Source organism: Chroicocephalus ridibundus, chromosome 3 (genome assembly GCF_963924245.1).
Source record: "Chroicocephalus ridibundus chromosome 3, bChrRid1.1, whole genome shotgun sequence".
NCBI classification, from domain to species: domain Eukaryota; kingdom Metazoa; phylum Chordata; class Aves; order Charadriiformes; family Laridae; genus Chroicocephalus; species Chroicocephalus ridibundus.
The window spans coordinates 90,122,684-90,150,654 of NC_086286.1; the positions used below are offsets into that span (position 1 = coordinate 90,122,684).

Below are 27,971 nucleotides of genomic sequence, written 5' to 3' on the forward strand. Positions count from 1 at the left end.
CTTGTAAGTGTCTCACCCCTTGGAAACCCCCGTTCTCTGCCGCAGCTGGAGCAGAGGCTGGGCTGAAGGCAGCTAAGGCCACGAGAGGATGAAGGCATCACAATTTGGAGCTCCTCCAGGAAGAGCTGCCTCTTATTGCACTTGGGTCATGGTGCAGTCACTTATCTTTCCAGACTTTGTTTTAGCGGGGAATGATTATTCTCCTCTGGCTGTTGTCTGCTTGGCACCTACACAGACACTCCTGCACTGAGTTGGTAAAGGAAAAGCATAAGCTCCTCTTGCTCTCCTCTCTCTGAGGGCTCATGGGGGAGCTGGAAGATGGTGGTAGAGCTGTTTGGAAAATGGATTTTCGACTTGGTGAAACAAGTGAGAGCATTTTGATGTTATTGTCATCTGGAATTGGAGTGTAAAGACAAAATATTAAAAAGTGTCAAGGAAAGACATTTTTCTCAGAAAAAAATGACGTGGAGGAAAAAGCTTTTAGACACTTACGGTCAGAAGGAAGCATTTCAGTATTGTGAAAGGAAACAGTAAATTGAAATGTCAACTTACAGCTGAAACCATTTGTTTCAAACCATATATTCAAACAAAAAGTGTTTTGTAAGGGCGATTCAAAGCTAAAAATGTTTTCAAGACATAAACATTTTCTAAATTCTAAGGAAATCAGATTTCCCGAGAAAAACATTATATGGAAATCACTCAGCCACCTCTAGGTTCTGAATTGCGTGGTGCTGGAGCTATAAGCACAGCAAATGGCCCCTGCCGTCCTCATTATCTTGGGTGCGCATAAGGGAAACTGCTGGGTTTGAGCTTCCTTGCCACTGCCCCTGCCCAGAGACCAGTGGTCCTTTCATCCCCTCTGAGCAGAAGGGAACAGATGCCACACGTGTATCTGCTTCCTGGCCACGTTCTGCCAAATCCTGCTGGGGTCACCAAGCATTTTTTAATAATAAGTTTCTTTCCAATCTGGATGGTTCTGACCAACTAGATTTTGGAGCGACTACCTGTGCTGTTATGCTCTGAGGAGACTTTAAGCTTTGGAGAAAAGCAAAGGGCAGGGGCACTAGCTTTTCCACCTAGCTCAGCTGCAAGCCCAGGTGGCACATCTGACTTGCAGCCACACGGTCACGGGACAAAGTCACACAGCATGATTTCTTCAGTGGTGATAAATTCCTGCCTTCGCGCCCCATCCTTCCTCTCCAGCTCTTCAGCTACAGCTGTGGACTTGCCCTGTAAGGCTGGTCAGCAAAGATGTCCTGAGTTAAAAATGGGTCTCTTATTCAGAGGATTTTTCAGGGCTGGCTGGGATCAGGGCTCCGCAATAGCTGTTCCAGCCCAGCCGAGGAAAAGGCAGAGTGGCCAGCACCCATGCGGTCTGCGTAAGCTTCCCTCAGTGAGGCAACGTGGCACGCTTGTCAGGAGCTGTGTGGACCATGAAGATCTCACCCCATGGACATGGTTCTGGTGAAGTGGGGGAAGGTGAGACAGACAAAAACGGGACCACAGGTTTGGGCCCCTTCAGTGTGACCAAATGCTTACCACAGTGCTTGTCAGATAAAAGCCTTGGTTTTAGCTCATAGGATTATACCTTCTTCTGCTGCTGCTTTTTCTTGCTGCTATTCTTTGTATATCCATCTAGTATTACTCAGAAACCCTTTGTGCATCTTTTACTTCTACATGTGAGCTTACCGAGCAGCAAATATGAAGACTCCCATTGTATTCTCACCTCTATCAACTTCAAATCTGTTGAAGTTAAGGGATTTAACTGAAATAAAAACTGATTTGAAGACAGAATCAGGCTCAAAGCTTAGTACTATGAAAATCTAGTGAAGCAGCATAAATCATTGAAACTGAAAGCAAATGCATGTTTTCAATAGTAAGAGACAAATGTGAAGGCGCACAGTTACAAATAAGCAGTCCTAATTAAGCTGTTAAATTTACAAGGAAAATGTGTTGATTTGCTCCTTTCAGGGGAGTTACGTTGCATGTTCTCCATTAATCAGAATACACACAGTTAAAACTAATAAATAAATAAAGATCAGTGCAATGACTTTTTTGTTTATTACAACAATCCCCCCAAAATCAATTATTCCACCGTTGTTACTGTTTGTTTACCTTCTGCCTTATGTTCACAGCTTAATGAAAATTGCCTGACTGGGTTTATTTTCCAAATGAAATACATAAGTACAAGTGACACAAGTTTGGGATAGTACGTGTATTGATAGGAAATATTTAAAATTGTATCTTCTGCCCGCAATGCCTGCTTTTTTGCCTAAATATGCTTGATGATGTTCTGTTACAGTGACATCTGTTTTTCTATGTCTTTGATGCACTCTGCAAAAATTTGTAGCCCAATGTTTGCTAGGTGTCGCAGGACACGCAGTTTAAATCATGTCATCCTTCTTTCAGTTTGTAAGTGTCTCATTTTAAGATTGGATTCATCTCTCCTGCCTTCCTTTTCTCGCTGTTTTTGTCTGTCTTTGTTTCTTTCCTGTCCCTTCATCCTATTTTCTTTTGATGCTTTGTGGGTGTTTTATTTATGCAAAATTTAACCTTTGAGTCTCTGTTTTTTGCCCCAGCCTGGTTTGGTGTGGTGGAGATAAAACTGGAAGATTTAGGTCTGTAGTTTTAGGTGCATGTCTGAGTTGGATAAAGTTTTTCTTAGTTTTCTTGTTGAAAAAATGAGTTGGGTTTTCTTTATACTGCCTCATACTTCTTACGGTAAATGTTTGCTGTTGGGACATGGGGAATGCCGGTGGTTTTGAACCATGGACTAAAAACACAGGGCAGATATTTGTATGTTGCTGTGATGCCCCCAGACAGGAAATCTTTCTAGCTAGGGTTTCTCTCAGGGCACCTTGTTGCAGCCTGGGGAAAGGTGACAGCTGGGGAAAGTCAGTCATGAGGAGATCAGTGTCCTCTTTATCAAGGTGCCACCGTGTTGGGATGCAAATATTGTCATCTCCTGCCTTCAGAAGGTCTTTAAACCTCATGTCCTGATGAGGCAAAGGACTCCTGGTAATAATTTTGTTTTCCATTAGGGACCGGGGAGGTGCTTTGCTTGTACACGTCATTGCTTCTACGTTTGAAGAAGGAAGTTGGTTATTTGCTGCTGTGGATGGCAATTTCTCATGAATACGTGGTTTTCTGGCTTCAGTCAAATCTTCAAAATCATTCTCGTTCTCCTGAAGGTCCAAAAGCAGCTGATACATGGTCTGACATGGCGTACTTTTGCTTGATGACTTAGGAGGTCCAAGGTGGACCAACTCTCTGCCTGCAAACTTGGAAACTAAAGAGAATATAGAATAAATCAGATCAGCTTCTGCTGGAATGTTGTTTTCAAGAAAAATAACATGTTAATATCAAAACAGCTTCATCTCATGAGAAAAAAAGTCAGTACTTGTAAAGGCATAAATAAAAGTAAATCTTGACCTAGAATGAAATTTTGCACCAAGGATTTAAAGCAAATGGTGATCTGCTGGTAGGCAATCAGCAAGTTTTTTGGTTGGGTGAATAGTCTTAAATGACCATCTCAGCATAAAGTTGCCTGGCTTAATTTTAGTGACTATTATTCATTTATGCTTCTGGGGCTACTTATGGCATTAATTTAACCATGTCACATATGTGAATAGCTTTGGGCGTGCAGTAACTGGAGCAGAAGTAAGCTTAAATTCAGATGTGGAATTTGATTGTCCAGTACTGTGCATCTTCTATATTTTTGAGACTATGGAAATAATGCCATGGATATGAGTGCAGCCCCTTCTTATAGAATCATAGAATGGTTCGGGTTGGAAGGGATCTTAAAGATCATGTAGTTCCAACCCCCCTGCCATGGGCAGGGACACCTCCCACTAGACCAGGCTGCTCAAAGCCCCATCCAGCCTGGCCTTGAACACTTCCAGGGATGGGGCATCCACAGCTTCTCTGGGCAACCTGTGCCAGTGTCTTACCACCGATGAAGTTGTGACACTTGTAACCAGGCTGGGAAACAATTGCTCAAATACTTGTTATTTCAAAACAAAGTGGAAGGATATTTCTATAGAATTTTCATGAATCGTGTTCCCTTTTTTTCCCAGACAGATACCTTAGTACCCTTTTCAGACTAAGATGCCAAGACTATATTTTGGAACAGTACCTTCTGTCAAGTTTTCTTGGTTTTCTAATGTAATTGCGATCTCATCTTCCTTAATAGCATCTGGCACTGCCAGGGTTAGTACAGAAGGAAATGCCCTGTTGCCATAATTTCTGAAGTTTTCTGGAGTGTCCATTTCAGCCTTCTGGGAAATCTGAATTTCCGACTGCTTATTCAAATATTCATCAGGATTAATATTGTGTTTTTCTACTTCATTTTCCCTCTGCAAAATGATCAGACACCATTCTATTAGTATGGGACAAAAAAAGCACCTTGAACCTTAAAGGAAATCACAGTAGAACACGAGCAATGGGAAATCTTGTTTTCACACAAGCCTTGGTTACACACATCAACTTTTCATCTGAGCAGACCCCATACCAGAGGTTCTTCCTGAAACCCAGCTGCACGTGGGCTGGCAGACCTTGCCTTTTACCCCACAGGACATAGGGAGCAAGTTTTCATGAAAATCCACTGGAGACTAGAATGCCATCTTTGGAGAGCCTGTAGCACTTCCTTCCAGGCTTACAGCTCACGGAGTCTGCTAACCAGGGTACCACAGACCTCATGCTGCAAAGCAAAAACATTATAGGATGCTGCGAGCCACCCCCCCGATCCAGGAGGAAGATTGTCGTGGGCCTGTTGCTGTCTGCTGTGAGGGCAGGAAGGCAGCACAGGGCTAAAGCAGTCCTGGGAAGGTTTTGCAGTGGGGTTGCAGAAGGAAAGACCTCCATGGAGCTGTCGTAACAGGACTGAGCATCCTAACAAAAAGCATGGCCTCCAGGACTCGCTCCTGCTGCACCGCTGTCACCCTTACTCCTACATGCATCCTACATACACGTGGGGGTGTGCTTTCTTATGTAGGACACTTGTCTATCCCATGATCCAAATTTTCAGAGTCCTCACTGCGGTAGCCTCATGCACACTGAGTTTCAGGTATCAAAACGTTGTGAAGATGCAAGGGCTGCCCCGTGAAATAAATCCCCTCCTACACTACAAAGTCCTAAGATGAGCTATCTGCGCCATGTGCTGCTTCTGCCAAAGACCACCTTCTCTCAGGTCTGGCACTCCTGAAAATGAAATTTCTGGAACGTATTGACTATCCACATGGATCTTCCAGTTCAATACCAAGCTTTTTTGCATGTTCTCCATGTCATCTTAGGCAGACCCACTTTGTCATTATGCAGACACCACTTCGGGGATTATCTGTAGTGAGTTTTGGTCTTTTCACTGCCATCCCCACATAATACAAACTTCTTGCTTCCAGAATCAGAGAAGTCATTTGTTTTACTGTGTGGAATATTTATCTTTCATGGTTTTCTTCTATTCTTTGCATTGCAAAGTACTCCGCTTGTGAAAAATATGTTTTTAATCTAACATGCCATTATAAAAAGTGGGTGTAATTTGTGGAGAAAAGGGGCTTTTGAAAGCTTGCATGTATTTTGTGAGTTAGCAAAAATGTTTGGAAAAATTTGAAGGGCCTCAAACCTCAAACTTGTGGGGTTACTCCATCCTTCCTACATATTTGCAGAACCCAATCACAATTAAGAAAATTATTTTCAAAGTATTTATAAAAAGAAACGCAGTATGTTTAAGTTGACAACATATTGCTAAAACCACGCTAGATCAATTGGGAATTTGAGATGTCATAAGCATTTTAGGCTACGCAATCAAATAGTCTCCCAGGATTTTACACACTGCTAGTTAAGAAAACAAATTTTCATCTTACATTTTGCAAGCTGTCACCTTATATACAGTATATCAGAAAACTTGCCATGACTGGTTTTACTGCCAGACCTCTTAAGAGCTAATTGGTTAAGCACCTGGGCAGGAAGCTTTTTGGCAGAAATGCTATTTTCTGCAAGGGCTAGCTATAAAGTTCTGGATGGCAAATTGTAATCATTAAGGCTCCCTCTTCTACAACAGAACACATAAAATGTAAATACATTGCTTGGAGAAATTACGATGCATAAAAGGACAGGCTGTGTTTTAAGTTTGTCCAATGACTTATGGCTCAAATTTGAACATGGAAAGGATCTTATGCTTTTTTCAGGGTCAGGCTTTCAGCAGACTTCTCTAATTGCACCCAGAAAAATGAGAATCACATCTGTTTGCATCCACCAAAACTATTATTTGCATGTACAAATGTTAGCTTGTGTATACAAGGAGGAGTTGCAAATACAATGACTCGCGCTGGTTTTTCAAACAGAGAGGTTTTGTACATGAAAAATAATTTCCACAGACTTTTTTGCAGTTGTAGATTAGAAGTTCAGCTGAAAATTTGTCCCCAGGAAATTGCATGTTTCTTCAGTATTGTGTGAAAAATCATAGCGTAGTCTGCTGCCTGGAATGAGTTGAATGCAGTGGTTTGTGAATATGTGTTTGAATTCCAAACAGTGTTTTGGGCTGATTGTGTTGGTGGAATTTTTTATTGCATGTTATTCATGAGCATTGTCATGAATGCAAATACTTTTTCGTTTGTGTTGATATTTGATACATTTGGTTCTTTTTGGACAGAACTTTCAGAAGAGCCAGATGCCAACTTTCTCTATAATTCACTGAGGGGAGGGGAGGTTTTTAATTTGTTCAAAAATACTGGGGTATTTTTTTTACCATTAATTTACTCCCTTATAAATATTTTCTGTCTGTGCGTATCTCTTTTCATAGGCAGACAAGAATACACAATAGCCTTTACGGTCCTTTATAGACAGAAATAGTGTAAATGAATGGCAATTTGTTTTCAGGGTTCTTCATTTTACCTGTGACTGTTAGTTGCTACTTATTTGTTTCGGTCATTTAGATTTAAATTTGCACTCATTTAGATGCAAATGCTTATTTTTGTGCTTTAATTTTATGCACACAAGTGGTCTTGTTGAGCTCAGTGAAACTATTCACATACTTAAAGTTAAAGCAGATGCATACATTTGCAAGATCTGGAGAGCTGAAAGGAAATTATGTGATTTAATGACGGATCACACGCTGCTAGTAATAAATAGCAAATAGTTGGCATTGTACAGAATAGAAAGAACATCCATCTATGCATTTTGAAATATCCTTGGCATAATTTGTAATACAACTATCAAATACCCATGCAGTTGTAATTAAGATCCAGTAACATTATCAGGATCCCAACAAGAAGATGAAGAAAAAGTGGGAAATTTCCCCCTCACACTCAGTTAACAATTTTTACGCGTCTTCCTCGGTTTCAACTCTCTGTGGCCGGGTGGTCAGAGGAGTGCATTGCAGCCTGCCAAAGAGGTGGTTGAATTTGGCCTCTTTTAGACCAAAGCAGAGATTCCTCCCCCCGCGATAATGCCCTGCCAGCTGCCTCCTCCGAGTGCCGTGCTAGCGCAGTGTGGGCTGGGCTCCAGGGGAGCTGGGGGCTGCTCTTGGCTCTGCCTTTGCCCAAAAACGTCATGCCACCCGTGTGGGGCTCTGCCTCGGGATCCGAGAGCTGCATTCTTTTCTTTTCCCTATATACTTTGCATACGCTTAGGGCTAAGTTTTGCCATTGTGTAAGCATGTGCATAAAGTAGCTTTTGCTGAAGAACAGGCCAGAGGATACTGGAAAAATGAGCGCATTGAGTAAGAATGCCCAACTTGATTTCTTAGCCAGCCTTTCCCTCTCCCATCTTTTTGCCCAAACCCCGGCCTTTCTGGGCAATATGAGTGTTATTGAACGTTGGAGAAACTCGCATAAGGTGGCAGCACTACTAGTCATGATTTAAAAGAGCTCCTGGGGAGGAGTGATTGCACAAGTTAATTGTGTATAAAGCTTGAATAAGAAGCAATAGAGAGGTGATCAATATTAGCTGCAAATAATTGCAGAGCCTGGCTACTAGCAAGGGAGAAATACTAATTTTCATAATACAGAAGAATGTAAGAGGAAGTAGAGGAATAAAGCTAAGAAATGAATGATTTAGAGTGACTATCTGGGAAAAAGCCTATGAGTTTTACAAACACTCTGATAACAGAAAAATCTCTAAATGGTACTAGTAGCAGGCTTTGTGTTTGTGAATTTAAAGGTAGCATTTACAAACCTTGTGTTAACAAACGAGGAAACAACCTTTTAACGACTTAGATGCCAAATTTAGGCATCTAGCTTGTGCATATATTTCAGGTTCTTATCAAAGATGTCCTAAAAGCGAGTCAGTTCCCTCCAAAGCTGTTAAAGGGACGTTCTGTCTGTCTAAATGCAAATTTAAGATGTCCCCACATTGAACACGCGAAGATTTGCAGTTCAGCATCATTTTTGTGCTGTGGAAGAAAGAACTGCACACCTGGGAGCTACATAGAAAGGGACATAGGGAAGGTGTAGAAATGGGGAGTTGTGATATGTACAACCGAGCAGACCCCAGAGTGCGTACCCAGTTCACGTGCTAGACATGTCCCCACTAGGTTTAGTTCAGAAAGGGGAAGTGCAAAGTTCTTCCCCTGAGGAGGAACAACCCCAGGCACCAGCATATGCTGGGGCCACCCATCTGGAAAACAGCTTGTCAGGAAAGGAGCTGGGGGTCCTGGTGGACACCAAGTTGAACATGAGCTATCAGTGTACCTTGCTGCAAAGAAGGCGAATGGTATCCTGGGCTGCACTAGGAGGAGTGTTGCCAGCAGGTCAAGGGAGGTGATGCTGCCCCTCTACTCAGTAAGGCCACGCCCAGAGTACTGTGTCCAGGTCTTGGCTCTTCAGTACAAGAAAGACATGGACATACTGGTGACAGTCCAGTGAAAGGCCACAAAGATGATTAAAGGACTGGAGTATCTCTCCTGTGAGGAAAGGCTGAGAGGGTCGGGACTCTTCCACCTGGAGAAGAGAAGGCTCAGGAGGATTCTCATCGGTATATACAAATATCTGAAGAGGGTGCAAAGAGCCAGGCTCTTTTCAGTGGCGCCCAGTGATAGGACTAGATGCAATGGGCACAAACTGAAACACAGGAGGTTCCCTCTGAACATCAGGAACCACTTTTTCCCTGTGAAGATGACCCAGCATTGTCACAGGTTGCCCAGGGAGGCTGTGGAGTCTCCAACCTTGGAGATATTTAAAAACCATCTGGACGCGGTCCTGGGCAAGAAGCTCTAGGTGGCTCTGCTTGAGCAAGGGGGTTGGACCAGATGACCTCCAGAGGTCCCTCACCCAGTCTGAGATTCTGTGAAAGTCACCACTGTTTTGAGCTGGTAGCTAGCTAGGTTATTTTGGGTCAGTACCAATTTGGGTTTAAACCCTTGACTGGAAAAATGTCAACACAGAGAAAGAAAATGTCAGTCATTCCTTTGTTAAACTTCCCATCTTTTCTTCCTTGGTCTACCAAAATGTCCAGCCTGCCTGCGAAATAAATAAATAAATACTAGGATTTCAAAGCAATAATTTTTAGTGTTACTGCCTTACAATCAGAGCCATTTTTTGGGTCTGTGCTTGAATTCATCTTGACTCTCTGCCTTAAGAGGGCATTTTGCATGCCAGGAGTGGCGGGAAGCAATGCAGCCCCTTAATCAGCTTGTAACTTACTTTGCACACACGATTGCTTCCCTCTTCCACCCGGGTAGGAAGCTGAAAGAGGTCATAGAGGACTTGAAATGCTACCACTTGCCTGGAAGGCTAGATCTCTAGGGGCTGTAAATCAGCTTGATACCCAGAGATTCAAGAAAGCTGGTCAATAGCCTTCACAATACAGCTCTTTCCGAGTGACTTATGATTTAGCAGATCCAATTCAAAATTTTAATATGAAAAAAATCACATATGTGAAGGAAAGCCTCCTCCCCCTAAGCGCGCACGCGCACACACACACACACTCCCCAACTCATATTTTTGAGTTATGGCTCTGCCTGCAAACACTGCACAGGCTGTTGCAACCTTGGGGCTGTGTGCTGGGATGGAGATCTGGATCTGCTCAAGCTCGTCTGAATAATTTCTAGAGGAGTCAACTGGACCTTCTCAAAATACAGCTTCTCCGGGGCAAAGGCTTTGAATGGGAGGCTAATCGCTGATGTGTGTTGTTTTGTAGCTGAAACTTTTCCCATTGCACTTGTGTGTTAGAAGCTGGAATTTGGCTTCCTGTCTGCCTAGTTTCTGCCTGAAGCAAAATTTTTATGACTGAGCTGTGAACCCCTTAGTGGAGACGGTTGTAAAAGAAAAGCTAACAGCCTTTTTAACTAATTGTGGCCTTACCAGCAATTACCATAATTTTCTGAATTTAATTTTTAATTTTTTCTCCCCTCTGATCTCACTCCATGTCCTTGAGTGAGTCGGAGCTGGAGTGTGAGCATAAGATACAGTGTTAAAAATAAAAAAAAAAAGATGCTGGGAAAACATTTTACAACTTTCACAGCTTCCCACTCACCTCCCCAGACTTTGGATCAGGCCCTCACGGGCCAGTGAGAAAGGGAAGGGATAGCAGAGTCACTGCAATGCTAATGCTCCTTTACCCAATGGAAAAGTAATATTTTATGTAAAGCAAAAAAATTCTCAATCCCATTACAACCAGCAGCCCATTTTAAAAATTCATTAGTCATAAAAAAGGGTATATTTATCTCTGGGAAAAAAAAGATCTTAAAATAATCACCTCTGAGAATGCCAGAACATAGGTTTCCTGAGACTGCACCCAGATCTGCAATTTCATTACTATTTTCAGTGAGTTTTGTCTCCATTCCATGGACAAGCACCCTTTTCACATGTGCTGTGTGGCTGTCGCGATATTCCTCATAAGAATCCAGGGAGCACTTTATGCCTGTCATGATCATGATATCTTACCTGGGCTCTTTTGCGGTCTTTCTGGTACCTGAGCAGTTTCTTCAGCAATAAGCAATAAGAAGCCATGGCAGGAGAGGGTCTGTTACTTATTAAAATGTTGATAACTTCTGAAAGACTGAACTCCATCATTTCTGTCATGTAGTTTAAAACAACAGGATTCAATTCACTGGGGCAAAGTCTGAAATATTAGGAAAAAGTACTTAAATACAAATGATGTGTCCAGGTACAATGTCAGTATTTACGGGAAGTGGACAACACACTTCTTGTGATGTAGCTGCAGTAGGCTAAGTCAATTGTACAGTCAAGTTATGATACGCAGTTGTGCAAAAATTCTCTGTCTGGTTACGCTAACTTCACAGAGCTGGGCTGAGGCTCTGTTACTGCATTATTAAATATCCTATTGTTGATATAATTGATTACTCCGAAAGGACACCCACCAGGATTAAGCTTGAAAAATTAAAAGATAGAAACCAGCATTTTCTCATTTTAATCGAGTGTGTATATTTTGGTTCTCAGCACAGTAGTCTCAAATGGATTAACAGAGAGATAGTGTGTGTGTGTGTGCGCACGCGTAAGAGGACAGGAAGAGCCCTGTAGGCAGGAAAATCTCAAAGGAAAAAAAAGAACCAAGGAAAGTACAAGAGGATTTGTATTTTTATATAAATCAGATTGTAAAATAAAACTGCTGATGTTATAATGATAATTATTTTACTCACAGGCTTCTGTGAGTAGTAAAGTGTAGTAAAGGCATTTTAGAATATGACAGCCCCGGTTTCTGAGACTTCTAAGACATTTTTTCAAAATTCAGTGTGGATGGGCACAGATACATCTGAGGGGAGGGAAGGAAGGCAAGGTAGGAACAGTGGACAATTCTCAGAGAAATGAACAAATTGTGCATAGGTTTCTAATAGCCCTACTTGTGACTGACAGTGGAACACCTGGATTGTGGCAGGAAAGCCTGCCACATGTCCTGTAGACACCATTGCAGATGGTGCAGATTACATAGGCCAAATTACACTCTTTTTTGATTAGTGTAAACTATTGACTTTTACAGAATGATCTGGTCGTGAAATATTTGACCCATGGCTAGCTACTTTCATCTGTGAGGACGATGTAGAATGTCCATCACTGAAATTAGGTATTTAAAGACATGCAAAGTATACTTTGCAGCCTCCCAATATGACAGATGAATAACATCTCAAAAGTTGGCAATGTTTATGTGAAATGTCATATTGCACATATCTATTTCAAACTTTTATAATAATCCTAAGCTGTAAAGCGGCTTGTGAAGATAAAAGGGAGACTACTTAAGGCCAGTTATAAAGATGCATGAGAATAGAAATTATTAGACTAACAAGAAATACAGTGTAATATAAAAACGTCATTCCCTCAGGGCATGCAAGACCTACGTTTGCAGTAAGGGATTAGAAGCACAGCATCTAGAAATTAATGGCACCACTGAGGCACGTTGAGAACAAAATTATTGATACAATGGATATAGGCAGTTCTATAAAGATCTGTAAGTTTCCTCTTATATAAAATTTATCCATGGTCAGAAAAGTAGATGTGCTGTTTTCTGAAATAAAATGTTGTCATTTCGGAACAGCCCTGAGCAGATAATAAAAAGCTTCCAAAACTGACAAAACAAAAAAAATCCTAAAACCCCCAACACTTCCCCCCCAAATCTCGAATCCTGAAATCGCAAGCTGAGAGAGAGAAGTGAAATTTGTTACCTGTTCTTATAGGTAGCAGCATTCAGTATTTTTCTGGTGAAGCCTTCATTCAACCATTTGTCTTTTATTGCTTCTTTGACTCCAGGCCTCTTAGCAGGGTCAGGCTCAAGTAAGGACTGCATGAAGTGTACAGCTCCTGTGCAGTATTCAGACGAAATGGCTTGTTTACTAGTGATATCTGATTATTTGGGCAGTGCAAAATTTTCCTTTTTCAGAAAGCTGGCACTTGCCCTGCTCTGCGCGTTGTAAGAACCTCAGATAAAATCCAGTCTCTAGGGCTACCTCTGGACTGCTGAATAAATGGCTCCAGCTTTCCTCTGAGACTGCTGTGGTCTCATGTGGTTCCCCCAGGGATGCCTGAGCAGGGTGGGCAGCCGTGGCCACACCATGCCGGAATGCATGCTATGGACCTATGGATGCTGCTATAGATAGAGCACTGGATCTTGCTTCCTAATTTGCCCCAGTGAATGCAGCCGATGGCATCAATAGCAATCTCAGCATTGTGCTTACTCAGCATTTGATCACGGCTCTGAGAAGGGGGGCTTCTGTGCCAGGTGACTACCCAGGATTTACCTTCCTCCCACAAAGAAGCTAACCCCATTGATAAAACTTTCTGTATGACCCATGTGCTCAGATGATGTATTGTGCTTTGGCTTCCTGGAATTGGGACAGAGAAAGCTCAAACATAATGGTATGAGGTTCAACAAGGCCAAGTGCCGGGTCCTGTACTTGGGTCATGTCCTGGTTCCGGTGGGGATAGGGTTAACTTTTCCTGGTATTCCATGCCATGTGAGCCACGCCCACCCTGAGCTGCCGGGGGAGGGGGCAGGAAGTTGCTGCTTAAAAGCGGGCTGGGGCGTCCCGGGTCGGCCGGTCTGCGAGCGGTGGGGAGCGGCGGTTCCGTAATCGCGTTTGTATATTCCCCTATCCGTGTTGTTGTTGTTGTTGTTTGCCTGTTCCCTTTGCTGTTCTGTTAAACTGCCTTTGTCCCAACCCAAGAGTCTTGCCTTTTCTTACTATCCTTCCTGTATTAGGAAGGCACGTGCGAGCGGCACGTGGTTCTTTGTTGCCATCTGAGGCTAAACCACGACAGGTCACAACAACCCCATGCAGCGCTACAGGATTGGGGCAGAATGGCTTGAAAGCAGCTCGACAGAAAAGGACTTGGGAGTGTTGGTTGACAGCCGGCTGAATATGAGCCAGCAGTGTGCCCAGGTGGCCAAGAAGGCCAACAGCATCCTAGCCTGTATCAGGAATAGTGTGGTGAGCGGACTAGGGAAGTGATCATCCCCCTGTACTCGGCACTGGTGAGGCCCCACCTCGAGTACTGCGTTCAGTTTTGGGCCCCTCGCTACAAGAGGGACATTGAGGTGTTGGAGCGTGTCCAGAGAAGGGCTACAAAGCTGGTGAGGGGCCTGGAGGACAAACCTTATGAAGAATGACTGAGGGAGCTGGGGTTGTTTAGCCTGGAAAAGAGGAGGCTGAGGGGAGACCTTATCACCCTCTACAACTACCTGAAAGGAGGTTGTGGAGAGGTGGGGGCTGACCTCTTCTCCCTGGTGACAAGTGATAGGACGAGGGGAAACGGGTTCAAGTTACGTCAGGGGAGGTTTAGATTAGATATTAGGAGACATTTTTTCACTGAAAGGGTTATTAAACATTGGAATAGGCTGCCCAGGGAGGTGGTGGATTCACCATCTCTGGAGGTGTTTAAAAAAAGGGTAGATGGGGCACTGAGGGACATGGTTTAGAAGTGGCTCTTGTCAGGGTAGGCTAAAGGTTGGACTCGATGATCTTAAAGGTCCCTTCCAACCTCAACAATTCTATGATTCTATGATTCTATGATTCTATTCCCATATGTCTATCACTCAGCTCCAAAACTGCATAAAGTCCCTCTCTTTTTTTTTTTTCTTCTTGGGAAAACTCTACTGAATTCTTCCGTATTCCTTGGGGAAGTTTTGAAATGAGCAAAATGGCAAGTGAGCATTAAACTGGGAACATACTGCTCCTTTCACTTGTAATCTCCTTCAGAGGAACTTAGATCTAAAGTATGCAAAGCTTGTTTACTATTGCTCTCTCACTAAATTCCCAATGGGCAAGGGAACAATAGAGTTATCCGCAATCTTCCAGTCACTGTGTGGGCTTTGTAGAAAAGCAGAGATAATGCATTTATTAGTAGAAGCTATAACAATAGCATAAATAAGAAAAATTACTAATATAATAATTGCAACTATGGAGGGCTTGTAGAAAAATGGAGCTGCTATCTGGAAACAAATCTCCAAAGAAAGATAAATGAGAGACTAATGTACAAACATTCTGGACAGCTACGGTACCTCATACCATTTACTCGGGGAGAAAAAGAAATTGAATCATCACATTATCTTAATACTCTAACTAAGGACTAGCTCCAGCTAGCTTATTCTGGAACTGTCTGCTGCTTCCCAGTGCTTGGCTGCAAGGCAGCCGCTGAAGCTAATCTTGGTTCCTGGGCTCATTCTTGCCTAACCTCAGAGCAATGCTGCTCAAAACGATGGGGAGATCTGGACTCATGCTTGTAGGTAGCTGGGCAAAACATGTCTCGTTCTGCTCTGCTTTCTCACTTGGTCAGTGAAGCTGCACGATAATGGCTGTGAGAAGATGCCCAAGCCTGTGATGGTCAACAAAGGAGATGCTAGTCCAGGTGGAGAGAAAATAGGGACTAAAGCCAGAGGTGTATAGGAATCATTGTAAAGCAGCAGAATTTTGAGCTTTGAGGAAGTAAATTTTGGACTGCTAACCCAGAGCATATATACACCAACATGACTTCTGGGTTTTAGAGCCATGGGCTGTAATTCAGGCTAGAGATTTTGAGAACTTTCTTTCCCAGTTGTCCTAAAAGACTCCACAGACCGGACCTCATTAAAGAATGTCAGTAAAATTCATTGGAAAATGTCGTTTTTCAGTTCTTTCTCATGAAAAGTATGAACAGGCTCTTCACAAAAATAGCCATCCGATTTCTTTAATTATCTCAATGTTGTGGGTTCTGTCTGTAGCCAAAAGATAAGCTCTTCAGGAAAAATTATCTAAGGTTTTGATAACTGATTTTTGGGAAAAACAGGAAAGAATGTCTGGCTATGACACACAACATGGGACATAGAAAACATGACTGTGTCCTAATTTCTGCACAACTGCTCCACTTATGTAAAAGCAATGTACATTTTATTTCCCCTGTAAGAACCAAGAAGAGTGGTCTTTTGAAGAGGCAACAATGTTATTTCCCTACTACCCTGAAATAAAGAGATCTTGCCTAAGGCAAACAAAAGTTATTTCTAAATGCAAACAAAGGAACTGGTAAAGGTACCTCTTGTTTTCCAGAAGGTTGCGTTATTGCTAAGTTTGCTTTATTACATGGGTTAGACCTTTTATAGATCATTATTCTTTATAAAAATTGGAGTGCTTTACCAGGGGAGATATCTGACGGAATAGGGCTGATTTCTCCAATTAACATCTTTTGATGTAGTTGCTTGATATTGAAAGGTTCCACGGTGAAGGGTAATGTGCCGGTTAGCATAGCAAACGTGCTTACACCTCTGTCAGAGAAAAAGACAAACATCAGAGCTCCATATAATGCAAATAAATATTTGTTAAAAAATCCCACAGAGCTATGAGTCAGGTTTCAGAGGTTTGCCTTCAGTATCAAGAATGGGGTTACAAATTACCTCTAAGCAGCAATTTGTACTGAATACACATCTTACGCCTTTTTTCTTTGTGTAAATGCCATTTTATCTAGAAAAGAATGTTGTGGGAAGTGTATATAAAATAGACTGTACAGTGAGTGACTGGAAAGCCTGCAGTGTTGAAAGTGGAAACCTGCTGTTTATTTTAAAATAAGCTCATTGGAGTGTCAGCGTAGTGTTCCCAGCCCATCAGAATAAAGCATTTCAGTTTGGAGGCTGAGTGACAACACAGAGCTGGGACTGATGCGATAGATCCTGTTCCAAATAGTAATTCAGTTCTTCTTGCTTTGCTCAGATTGCTAAATTAGGTGCGACTTATGCCTAGAAGGCATTCATTTGGTAACAGCTTGCTCTTGGCTAAAAACTTAAAACTTTAGCTCTTGCGAAAGACTAACAACCTGCTAGCAGCGATCAGCAAACTTTGTGAAGGTTTGCCATTCTGTTTGGAGAAGTACCAACGTTTGGAAAACTTGCTTAGCTGTCCCGAGTTTGGGAACGGGGAGGTTTCCTTGAACACTCTCCATGGTACTTTCTTGCTCCAGCTGAGCGGGGCCACCACAGCAGCGCTTCTCTTCGCCACCCTTTGCCGTGTCTCCATTGAACTCAGTCAAGACGGTCATTTTAGGAATTCAGGCAATTCTGATTTAATCGATCTGGCTCGTACAGTAGTGCAGATGATGACAATGTTATCTCTTCGTGGCGTGCGCAGCTACAATCTTTTTTTAATGTTTTCAAACCGTTGAAAAACCATGAGAAAACAATAGCATCACTGAAAAGCCGTGAGAAGATGGTGGCACCTTTTTCTAAATGTTGCATTGGATTGCATTTGAACCAGTAACCGATGGATAAATGCTTTTTATTACTTTTGACTAGGACTTATCTTGTCTCACTTTAACCATCTAAAACCTAGATATCAGTAGTTATCAATGGAAAGAGACAGGCCTCTCCAAGAGAGATTCATCACAGCTATGTTATACAGCTATTTTAGGCTGCAGTTAAGTATCTCAGGAGATGAACTATCTCCCTGCACTGACACTAACTGCCTGGTATAACCCAGATGCCTGGTTGTTAAATGGCTAAATTTAGGTGAGACCAAGTCTCTTCTCACTTTACCAAACCTTCTGACGAATCTCGTCCTTGAATGTAATGCTTTCCAAAATGTTCCTGATTAATCCTTTGAGTAAAAAAAAAACCACCCAGAGATACAAAGGAAAATGAAATGACATTGCGTTGACTGAAGTAGCAAGGATTGTCATTCTATAATACATAATAACATGTGGAGTAAAAGTAACTGGAGTTGAAGTGTGAGAAGGGTCCCTGGATATTCCCTGATGAGTGGAAGTAACATGCAGTGCAAATGGACCTCTAATGTCATTACAACATTGAATACATTTTTCTTTTCAACACTGCAAACACTACCATGCACTTCAAATTGCTGGTGATGATATACATGATTGGTGCTTTAAACTGGCAATAGTTCTTTTCATCAGCCTACTGGATGGGGAAATCCCCAAGGTACAGGAATTTGGGGAGTGGATGTACCTGCCATCCTAAAAATCTCTTTCAAAATCTTATGCACCAAATGTACCTAGTTAACAGTAATGCACTTAGCAGTTAATTGTAGCTGGGATCTGACGGCATGTTAAACTTTCGTTTATTAACTACAACAGACTGCTTCTTCTCTATCCCACTGAACTATCTGGATTTGTTTGAATACAACAGCTGTTTCCTCAATTCAGCTGATGCACAAAAGCGAATAACTTTGCAGTCCTCCCTCCGAAGAATCTTTAAAATCTTATGCACAAAAGTCATGATTAGGCAAAACAGTGATTGCTGTTCGCTGTTGCCTCATAGGAGCCTTAGCTGTAGTGTCCTTGGTCTGGTTGGTTTTCTGAATGTGCTTCTGACTGAATATGGCTTTCTGGTTCCCGTTGTAAAGATTCCTTGTCAGTCCTGCTGCACAGAGTCAGAATTTCTCCACCACATTAGAGTTTTTTGCCAGAGTCCAGTCCATCTGTAATCCTTTACTTATTTTGTGACAATAGAAGTAACTTATCTTTCTAATTAATATTTTAGTTCATCAGAATTCCCTTTTCCATGATGATAATATAAATAATTCAGGTTAAATTGTAAATATGTTTTCTGCCTAAAATGTAGAATATGTCTATGTTAAATACCAAGGGCCTTATATAATTTTTATGTAGCCCTTGACCTGTTATGTGCTGTTTATTAACAGAGTGAGCTCAGTAAATGGTTCTTAGGTTACTGCTTTGCCTTCATTCAGACATCTAAAATGTGAAATAAGTATAATCCTATTTAAGTGGTGACAGCATCCTCTAGACCTGATTTTTCTGTGTTATGTCTACATAAATCCAGAGTAGTACTCTTGAAATCCAGACTTATACTGAAGTAATTTGGTAGAACTTCTCCCTCCATCCTTAATTTTCTGTACTGTTCATATCCTGTAAATTTAGAGGAAGCTGAGGTATAAGAATCATAGTTAAGTCAAAACCCGAATTAATAGTGTGTCTGCCAGAAGCAGGTCTTGAGAGGAATAATGTGCATTATGTATTTATGTGTATATAAATCCTCTTTCTCTTTCGACCATATAGGAGTGCTTAGCTTCTACTTTAGACATCTAAATCAGATCCTATATGTAGGTACCAGCAACCTTGCAGATCGAACTAAACCCCATTATCCTCTGTAGATACATGGTTTAGTAAAGACTGCTGAGAACTCCTCAAGGAGACTCCATATTCTTGCAGCTGGATGAGCAGGTGGAACATCCCAGTTCCGAGCAGTTCTGTACATCCAGACCTCCATTCCCTTCTGGCAGGTGAGCAGGGTGAGGTGGTTTGGATTTGGATCAAATGCAGCGTTGTGTGTTGAACAGAAGCAGAACATTAAGATCCGTTAGACCGACACGGTGGTGGGGTGGGGTGGGGTGGGGTGGGAGGCGGCACTTCTAAGCCAAAAAGCCCAAATACGCTGACAAGCCTTCTGAGCTGTTTGAAATCCACAGGCTTTTTTCATTGTCTTCAACAGCACCCTGACTTTTACCCTACCGCTTGTTAGTTGAGATACTGCAGGGAAATATGGTTGCGGTTGTAAATAGGTGGGAGGAGTCAGGACAAAGGTGCATTTGACCAGCTGCTGCGTTTTTGAATCTTACTGCTCTAGATGAAGGTTTGGCTTAGTCTATGTTACTCATACTCATCTTCTCTGCCCTGAATCATACCTGCTAGAAATGGGCTTAAAAATGTGTTCTGGGTGGAACACAGCTGAGGAGAAGCTGATATGTGGGCGCATATACTTACAGATAAACATGAACTGCCTTTGTACAAATGATGGACATGGAGAACAGTTCTCCTATCCTGATCCATGAAGATCAAAGGATACAAAATTGGACTTAATATACTATCATTTTCTCAGATCCATCCAGAAAAACTGAAAAAAAAATAAAAAAAAACCCAAACTTGACTGCTAAAATTGCAAACTGCAAACACAGTTGAAAACTCTGAGATGATTTATATGAAAAATTACTCTTCTGATGGCACCTTCTGCATTATTCTTTGTTGTAAGGGACATACCCTATAGATGTAATGAACAAATAAAATGGAGTCCGCTCAGGTTTGTGCCACCTATGAAGTAAATAACTCCATTTTTTAATCATAATCTGATATAAGGGCCTAGCCAAGGTACAGATGAAGGTCTTCTGGCTCTGCTGTAGCCACATCTTTGTTTTGTGTGTCTCTGAGACTCAATTTTTCTGTTTGTATTTCTTCTTTAGTCAAAGTAGACAGAAATGCCCATTTGTCAGCCCAGGGTTTCCAGGGCTTCTGATTTTAACCGAAGTGACTCAGATATCAGCTGTACCTGTGTGCCATAATGCCAAGAGGGTGGGGTGGGTTCGTCTGGGGGGGCTGATACATACAAGCCTTTTCTCTGTGTGGTCAGAGCAGGCTCTTAAAGCTGGATACCCTACCTTCTGCTGACTTCCCTTGCTGCAGGCTTACTCCAGAATAACATGTGCATTGCTCATTCATTTTTCTCTCCAGTGTTCCGCAATGAATACACACTTCAAGATATATTTTTCACACCCGTAAATATTTTTTTTTCCGGCAACCCTTCTCCAATATATCTCTGCTTTCCACACTGATGCCCCAAAGCAGAGTGCCACTAACCTATTTATAGCAGAGTCTTGTCTAAACCATTCAGTGCTGAGAGTGGTTCAATAAGCATCTTTTTAGATCTACTTACATGGACCAGATGTCCACCTTTGGACCATATTTCCTTTGAGCAAGGAGTTCTGGGGCAGCATAAGCTGGGCTTCCACACTGGGTATGTAACAGCTCCTGAGAGAGACCCTCAAACTTTGCAGCATTGCTCAGTCCGAAATCTGATGGTCACAAAAACAAGGAAGAAGTTTTAGTCTCTTCTCAAAATTGTTTAACTTTACGAATTGGTTGAAGATAGGAGAAAGATGAAAACATCAGCTGTCTGTAGCATCTGGTGACATCTCAGCTGTGGATACCAATTTGGGTTCGAATAAATGTGCCGAGAATTAGCAGGTGTAACAGTGAAGTTACCCAGCCACGGGGCCATCGGCCTGGTTTGGTTGATTTTGGTTTAGCTATTTTAGTTTGCCTCGGTTGACTGTATGCTGGTACAAGAGCTTAGCTGTGCAGCTGCACTAGCACGGCTTAATGAGCTACGGCATTCAGCTCAGCTGGGTCTGCTTTAGCCCGTTGAAAACGTGGGGTAAAATGTGCTAACTTAAGCCTTTTTCTCTGTGTATGTGCATGTGTGCAAGGGGGGGAGGAAGAGAAAGGTGTGATTGTAAAGGACTGGCTGGCTATAAAACAGGGGTGAAGAGTTGGTGCCTTTTTTCTCAGAGGTGTTAAGCTTTTAAAAGTTTGGGAAACACTGGGTTAAACATGTGGCGTCTCTAAGAGTGAGCTTCCCTTGTGGGGATTTTTCTGTGTGGTTTCCATAGAATAAAATTAATGTTTCTCTGAGCTGTGTTAACTGCTTGGTGCAAATTCCCTCATTTTTATAAATGTTTGCTTCACAACCCTAGCAAGGTTTCTGTCAGTGACCAAAAAAAGTCTTTTTTTTTTTTTTTTTTTTTTTTAACACATACCAAATGATGAGGTTTCTAGTTGGGAGTAATGACTCGACAGAAGCTAATGTGTCCATACCTGCATTTCACCCCAGAAGATTTATTTCTTTGTCTACAAATCACTCGTGCTAGGAACAGCTTTCTACACATAAAAGCTGTAATTGTTTCTTGCTTCTCCAGCAATACACAAGGGAAAACAATAGGCAAAATTGTTTTCCTTGTTCTCTTAAAAATATGTTTTAGTTAAAGCTCAAATAAACAAGCTGTTAAGTTATACTTCATAACTTTTATTTATTCTAAAAGCTCGAATATGTTTGTTGAATAATCACAAGCTCACTAATAAAATGTGCTATTTCAATAGTAGCTGAACTGCCACTGAAAACCACACAAAAAGCTGAAAACAAGCTTCAAAGATAACGTGCACCTACCGACAATTTTGATGTTGTTGTTCTCATCAAGAAGAAAATTTTCGATTTTTAGGTCCCTGAAACGAAGCCAGAAAGCAAACTTTTAAGATGCCTGATGTCCCAGCCAATCATTTGCAGATAGTTTTTAGCAAAGTTTAATTGAAATAATAACAATAGTTCTGCACAGCTCTGCCTACAATTGTAACAAGATCCTTATTCCTTCCTGAAGTTTTCAGTCGGGAAAATGGAAACTTTCTATATTTCAGGCAGTATTTTACAAATATATATTTTAAATAGACAATTAATTTTAGGAATCATCCATTCTACTGATGTATTTTTTTAAAAAAATGAAGAGTATTTATCTCTACATTTGAGTAAAAAACGAAAGTTGCACATAGTTGGACCTGGAGTTTTTTTGTCTTTGAACTACTGAGCTGTGTTGAGTATTTCTGCTTTTTTTGTGTGCGTGTGAGTAAATCGTGCCTGAGAGGTATGAAGGATAAGAAGGGAACTGGAAAGTAAGACCCTGTGGAGGAGAGGATGTGTACCAAAGCTGGGTCGGGGACAGATACCCTGAACGTGGAGACATCTCCGCAGTGATGTTTATGTAAACAGGGTCAACCAGTATCAGCCGCCCCTGCAGGAGGACGTAATTCAGAGCTGCAGGAAAAAATGCTGTTAGCTGACTCAGGCGTGTACTTGCTTATTGTGGGAACATTTATATCCTTACAAATTAAAACCAAAAGCCGGAATATTGCTGCACTGTGGGGAGTGCCTGAAGTGGCAGCTGAAATCTTTCGCAGCACGGGGGAATCCTCAGCCAGTGTAATTTGGGTGTTGGGAAGCGGTCCAGGAGCCTGCGATGCTTTGCTGACTCCCATCCCGGCCTCCCGCGTGCCACTGGGGGCTTCCCTCGGCTCTGCGGGGGACGCGGGGGGACAGAGCAAATTTGAGAAGCGGCTCTGGGTACGTGGATATCCCTCCCACCCTCTCTGAAGTCGTGAAGCGCTTTTGTCAGCCCAAAGACCTTGGAGAGTACAGGAGGAGAAACCAGAAGGAGGGATGGAAACAAGGGCAGGAGCGAGGAGCGAGGAGCAAGGTCTGTGAGAACCTTGAACATGACTGCATGAACAGCACTGCACTGCTGCAGGGGATTTAAATCTGGAGGTGTACCCGGTGGTCCCCATGGGTGGTTTTATCGGAGTTTCCTTTTATCTGCGTGGTTCTGGAAAGAACAGCATTGCAGTCAATACCCTCTGCTGCCCCAGGCTGAGAATGGGATGGAGAGGGTTTTAATGATAATTTTTAAATCAGTTTTAATTTGAATAGCATGTTTTCTAGAGTGGCAAATAAGCCAGTGCCCAAAAGCTGGGAGGTACATTTAAAATAACTTTGTTCATAGCCTATCCCTGTGACATATCCCCATGCACTAAAACTGTGTGGTTTAAAACTAGTTGTTTCTCAGGCCACTGCAAATCTGACATTTCTGTTGGATTTAGCACCCCACGGTGCACTCTGATGACTTTTACTACACTACAATTAAATAATGTTACATTGGATTGCCGCAACTGCTGTTCTATAGGCTGAGCTGAGTGCTCACACAGTTAATAAAAATGTACGCTTTCTTGCCTGAAAAACCTGATAATGGTCACTATTAAAGTTTACATAGTGTCAGAAGTTAAGATGCATCAAAGATACATCTTGTTCTTTTTTTTCCAAAGGAAACCTTACCAGAAATGCTGTAAGTTTAAGCCACATCACGAATTTTTTCTCATTCCCATGGGGACTTCGGAGAGAGTGCCTAGGAGGCAGCTTGTGATGCTTCTCCAGGTCTTTGGTCCAGTAGTGATTCAAAAGGATATATGACATTTTTATATGGGAGAAGGGAAAATATCCAGGAAAAATTAGGAACTGTACATACAAGCAAGTTACCGTCACTTAGCGAGTGCCAGCTGTAGGAGTTGGTAGCTGACTGTGTGCATGCGCTAGCCCAATCCAATTGCGAGGTAATGCGATTTAGCTTGTATGTCTTTATTGGAGGTTTTTAAGCTCAGATGCATTACCTCACCACTTGGCCATGTCTAGAGCAGGCATAGGGATAGTTAGCAGAGCTCAGTCGATGAGTGTTAGCTTGTGAAGCTGTTGAACCTGATCTTGTGCCTGAGCCCTCTTATATCTGGCACAGTAAAACGCTGTGTGCTGGATGAATAGGCAAGCGAGTCAATCCTCCATTTTCTTGATCATTTTGGCAACTGTGGCATCAAAATCAACTGTGGTCTTGCGTGGGCAAGAAAGGCACTACCTTTACTGTGAAAAGTAGACTCAACCTTAATTTAAGCCGTAAGGATTTGTTGGATCAGTGCTGATTTTAGTGCTGAATAGGAAAAGAAAAGCTCAGGAAACAAAATAGCTGTCAAAACATAGCACAGGATTTCTGATGAGCAACATTAACTCAGACTAAAAATAGTTATAAAACCGGCCAGTTTTTCATCAAGTATATATTATTAAGACAATAGAAAATACTGTTTTTCCGAGGTATATCCCAGAGTTAAAAATCAGGAATGTCCATAAGACGCTTCTGAGCAAAAGTAAATTAGATTAGCAAATTCTGAAGCTCATCACTTAGGAATGAGATCTTGCAATCACCAGGCTCCTCCATTCTAGTAAAATAAAGAGGCCCCAGGCATAGACCCAATGACTGGCACACAATTGTCCATCTCATGAAATTATGACTATGATACCTGGTGTGATTTTACCAGCACCCTCCCCAGCAGTGCCCTGACACGTGTGGGGTTCCAGGGTAAGCGTGGAGCAGCAGTCATTCCCACCAGGCAGTTTGGGAACCCTCCTTTCCTTGTGTTGAAGCAACACAAAGAGTTGAGCTTTGCTCAGTGCTTAGATGAGAAAGTCAGATTGACTTTGTGAGGTAACTTTCCTATTTCTCTGCTCATCTTTCTGGAAGCGTTGTTGCCGCCTTTTCAGAAGAGGATACGCCCACAATTATCCTCATGGGTTTAACCTCCGCAGTGAGTTGCTATAAATCACTGCAGCTGGAGCTGAGCGGGGAAGCCCTTCCACATCCTTCCCAGTCTGCTTCTGGTATGAAGTCAAGGCCGCAGCTCTGAAACTCAAAGCTAGCAGCAGATCATGAGTTGAGGTACCGAAGACCGAACCTGTGCCCGCGACCTAGCGAGACGGCTGGGCTCCTGCCGGACCATGCAATTTCATAAACCCTATGACAAGGCGCTTGAGAGCCAGGGATGAATTTTCCTTTGGTCAGGGGGGTTTGATAGTAAAGCAAGTCTCTGGAGGAGCTCACACCACTTCATACCTGGCTGCTCTCAGGTTGTGCAGCAAAAATCTTCTCTCTCACAAAGCTTTCCCAGCAAAATGATACCAACAGAAGAAAAGCGGGAGAAGAAAGGCTACTCCCCTGCTCAGTGGGAAGGGTTGTTTCCAAACAAAAAGAAGGGAAGAGGGCTTGAGAAATTCATGAGGCATGTTGTCATGGGAAGAATGTAAATGTTATGATCATGGGCACTGAAGAAATGCTGCAAAATAGATTAGTTAGGGAACCAGCAAGGCAGGGATGTCAGCCTGGACTAAATGGGTGAAGCACCTTTGGTTTGTTTTCTGGCATGGGTTTTTTTGTTTGTTTGTTTGTTTAAATTCTCTAGGTCAGATACTGACTATTTCTTTCTTGACCATTCCTTATTAATTAACAAATCCAATATAATTAAGTGCTGTACTGTAAGCATTTCAAGTCACAAAGTACTTGTAAATTCTTAGCCATCATAGTCAGAGCTTATTTGTTACTGTAACAATACAGTCAACTGGATTACTTGCTAGGTCCTGGAGGCTTGCTTGATGAGTGCATTTACCATTTAAAATTAAGGATCTGATTGACCGTGAAGTATTAAGTAAAACAGAAAACTGGTGGGAAAAACTCCTTCTTGCCTATTCTCCCACCTAAAATGGCAGTCCTTATTCTGCTGCTCTTGGCATATGTGCATCTTGGCATCCCTGGTGAGGGGAAGAAGATCAGCTCTCCTTGCATGGGCTGCTCAGGTCCCTCTAGCAGTGGCTGAAGTCTTGTTCTGTCCCTGTAATGCAAAAGCCAGCGGGGAAGGTCAGCGACCTGCCACAGACCTGGACCCGCAGGACCATGTCCTCTGCGCAGCCACTGAGCTGTGATTCCTCGTTCTTCTCTTCTGAGTGATGTGTGTTTATTTCAATATGTTGTGGCTAAGCAAATGAAATCAATATTTATATGCACAGCCACACTGAAATATTTGAATTAGATACAGTCTTGTCACCAGCTAATTCTGAGATAATCGTGGCAAAGTACTAATTTGTTGCGCTCATCAGCTCTTATCCCTGGATTTTGTTACTTTACTCCCCAAGGAGCGTGTGACAGCTTATCTTCTACCACCACTGAGAATAAAATGCTTTATTTAGATGGGCTGAGGGAACATAGTCTTCTTGGCAATCCCTTTTTTTACAAGGGAAAGTGAAAGAAATGCTCTCAGAGAAGAGTACTCTGTGTTTTTGCACTTTCTTTTCCTACTGTTCTTTGGAGGGAGGAAAACATCTTACCTGTGAACAATCCCCTGGCAATGCAGGTGCTCCACTGCAGACAGAATTTGCCTGGTGTATCTCCTTACTTCCCTTTCCGCGAGTCTCTTTTTGTCACAAATTCTGTCCAGGAGGTCCCCGCCGAGGCACAGCTCCATCACCATGTAATAGGAGTTGTCAGTCTCCAAGGTCTCATATAGCCGAACAACGTTGGGGTGCTTAATCATCTGGTGTATCCGTGTCTCACGCTTCATATTTTTCAAAACATAGGAATCCTGCTTGGCTTTTCTCTTGTCAATGACCTTTATGGCTACCTAAATTGTAGGACATATTCAAATTGTCAACAAGCTTTGCAACCTGCATTAATTTTCAAAAAGGATGGTGAGTAAGCTGACATGTGGGAGAAGCTGGTTTTGACGTGACGTTGATAATCTGTTATCACAGGAGGAAACATTCTTGATGGAAGAATACGCTTTTTATTTCTCTTGAAGCCAAAACAAGAAGGCTGAACTGTTGTATCTGCCTATCTGATTGCATTAATAAATACACATATATGAAATGTTCTCAAATGCAAAAAGTCCCTACGTGCTTGACTGTTAACTGCATCTGTACTCTACCACATTTTTTTTTCTAACATGCTTCCTTCTGACTTGGTCTAAAAGCCATTCAAGATACTGGCTATAATGGGCTGGGATTAGACCCTTTGCAATTTGGGCAGCTAGTCAGCCAGTGAAGCTGCTAAAGCCATAAGAAAAGTAAAAATCAAAAAGCCACTCGATAGTAATCCACCTTTCCACAGTTACATCAAGTGGTTTGTTATTTTAGCCCGACTGAGCTAGAGATAACAGATGTTATCTGTATCCTACCATATAAATGATTGCTGTTGGAGTGGCTGGCTTTTCCATAAGTGTTGTCCATAACTTTATAGGTCAAATACATGTCACTAATTACTCAATGAGGATTATCAGGGAAAACAGATATGAAATTGTCCTCATGCCATTATCCTATTCTCTTTTAGCAGGAGGGCATCTTTATTCTCTATATTGTTTTATAATTGTGAAAACAGTTGCACTCAGTACATATTCACACATGTGACTGATTATACATGAGCAATAAACTCAATTTATGAGGTTAATTTATGAGGATAAGGTTCAGAGGATAATTCACTGAGTAGATTGTGGTTTGCGGATTAAATGGTCTGAAATTCTCTGACATAAGTTAGTGTGAAGTTACTTGCGATTCCTAGTGCGTGGTACCCTCTTAGGGTTAATTAGGAGCTTACCTTCTCCCCCGTGGGGATGTGCAGCCCCTCCATCACCTTGGCAAAGGAGCCCTTGTTGATCATTTTGCCTACTAGGTAGTTCCCAACTTGTTTGGAGTGAGGGAAGGTCTTCCCAGTCTCTTGGGGCATCTTGTTAAAACAGGCAGGTATTTTCATATCCTTTAAGTTTTTCTCCCATTCTGGTAATATCCCATCCGAGTTGCCAGTATCTGTCATTTTGTCATCCAAGCCTGCTTTCACTGCTGTGGGCATCCCTGGA

General features: G+C 42.2%; 1 protein-coding gene across 1 annotated transcript; it reads right to left on the reverse strand.

Annotated features, from left to right (window-relative positions):
- Nucleotides 1-1,125: 1,125 nt before the first annotated feature.
- Nucleotides 1,126-27,964, reverse strand: LOC134513753 (hormonally up-regulated neu tumor-associated kinase homolog A-like). The gene is made up of 12 exons (XM_063330916.1): nt 27,713-27,964; nt 26,452-26,744; nt 21,877-21,932; nt 20,587-20,725; nt 16,052-16,179; nt 12,611-12,746; nt 10,848-11,055; nt 6,600-6,634; nt 5,625-5,646; nt 4,136-4,355; nt 2,721-3,289; nt 1,126-1,230 (listed from the first exon to the last, which is right to left on the reverse strand). The coding sequence occupies exons 1-12, from the start codon at nt 27,962-27,964 to the stop codon at nt 1,126-1,128; spliced, it is 2,163 nt and encodes a 720-aa protein (XP_063186986.1).
- Nucleotides 27,965-27,971: the final 7 nt, after the last annotated feature.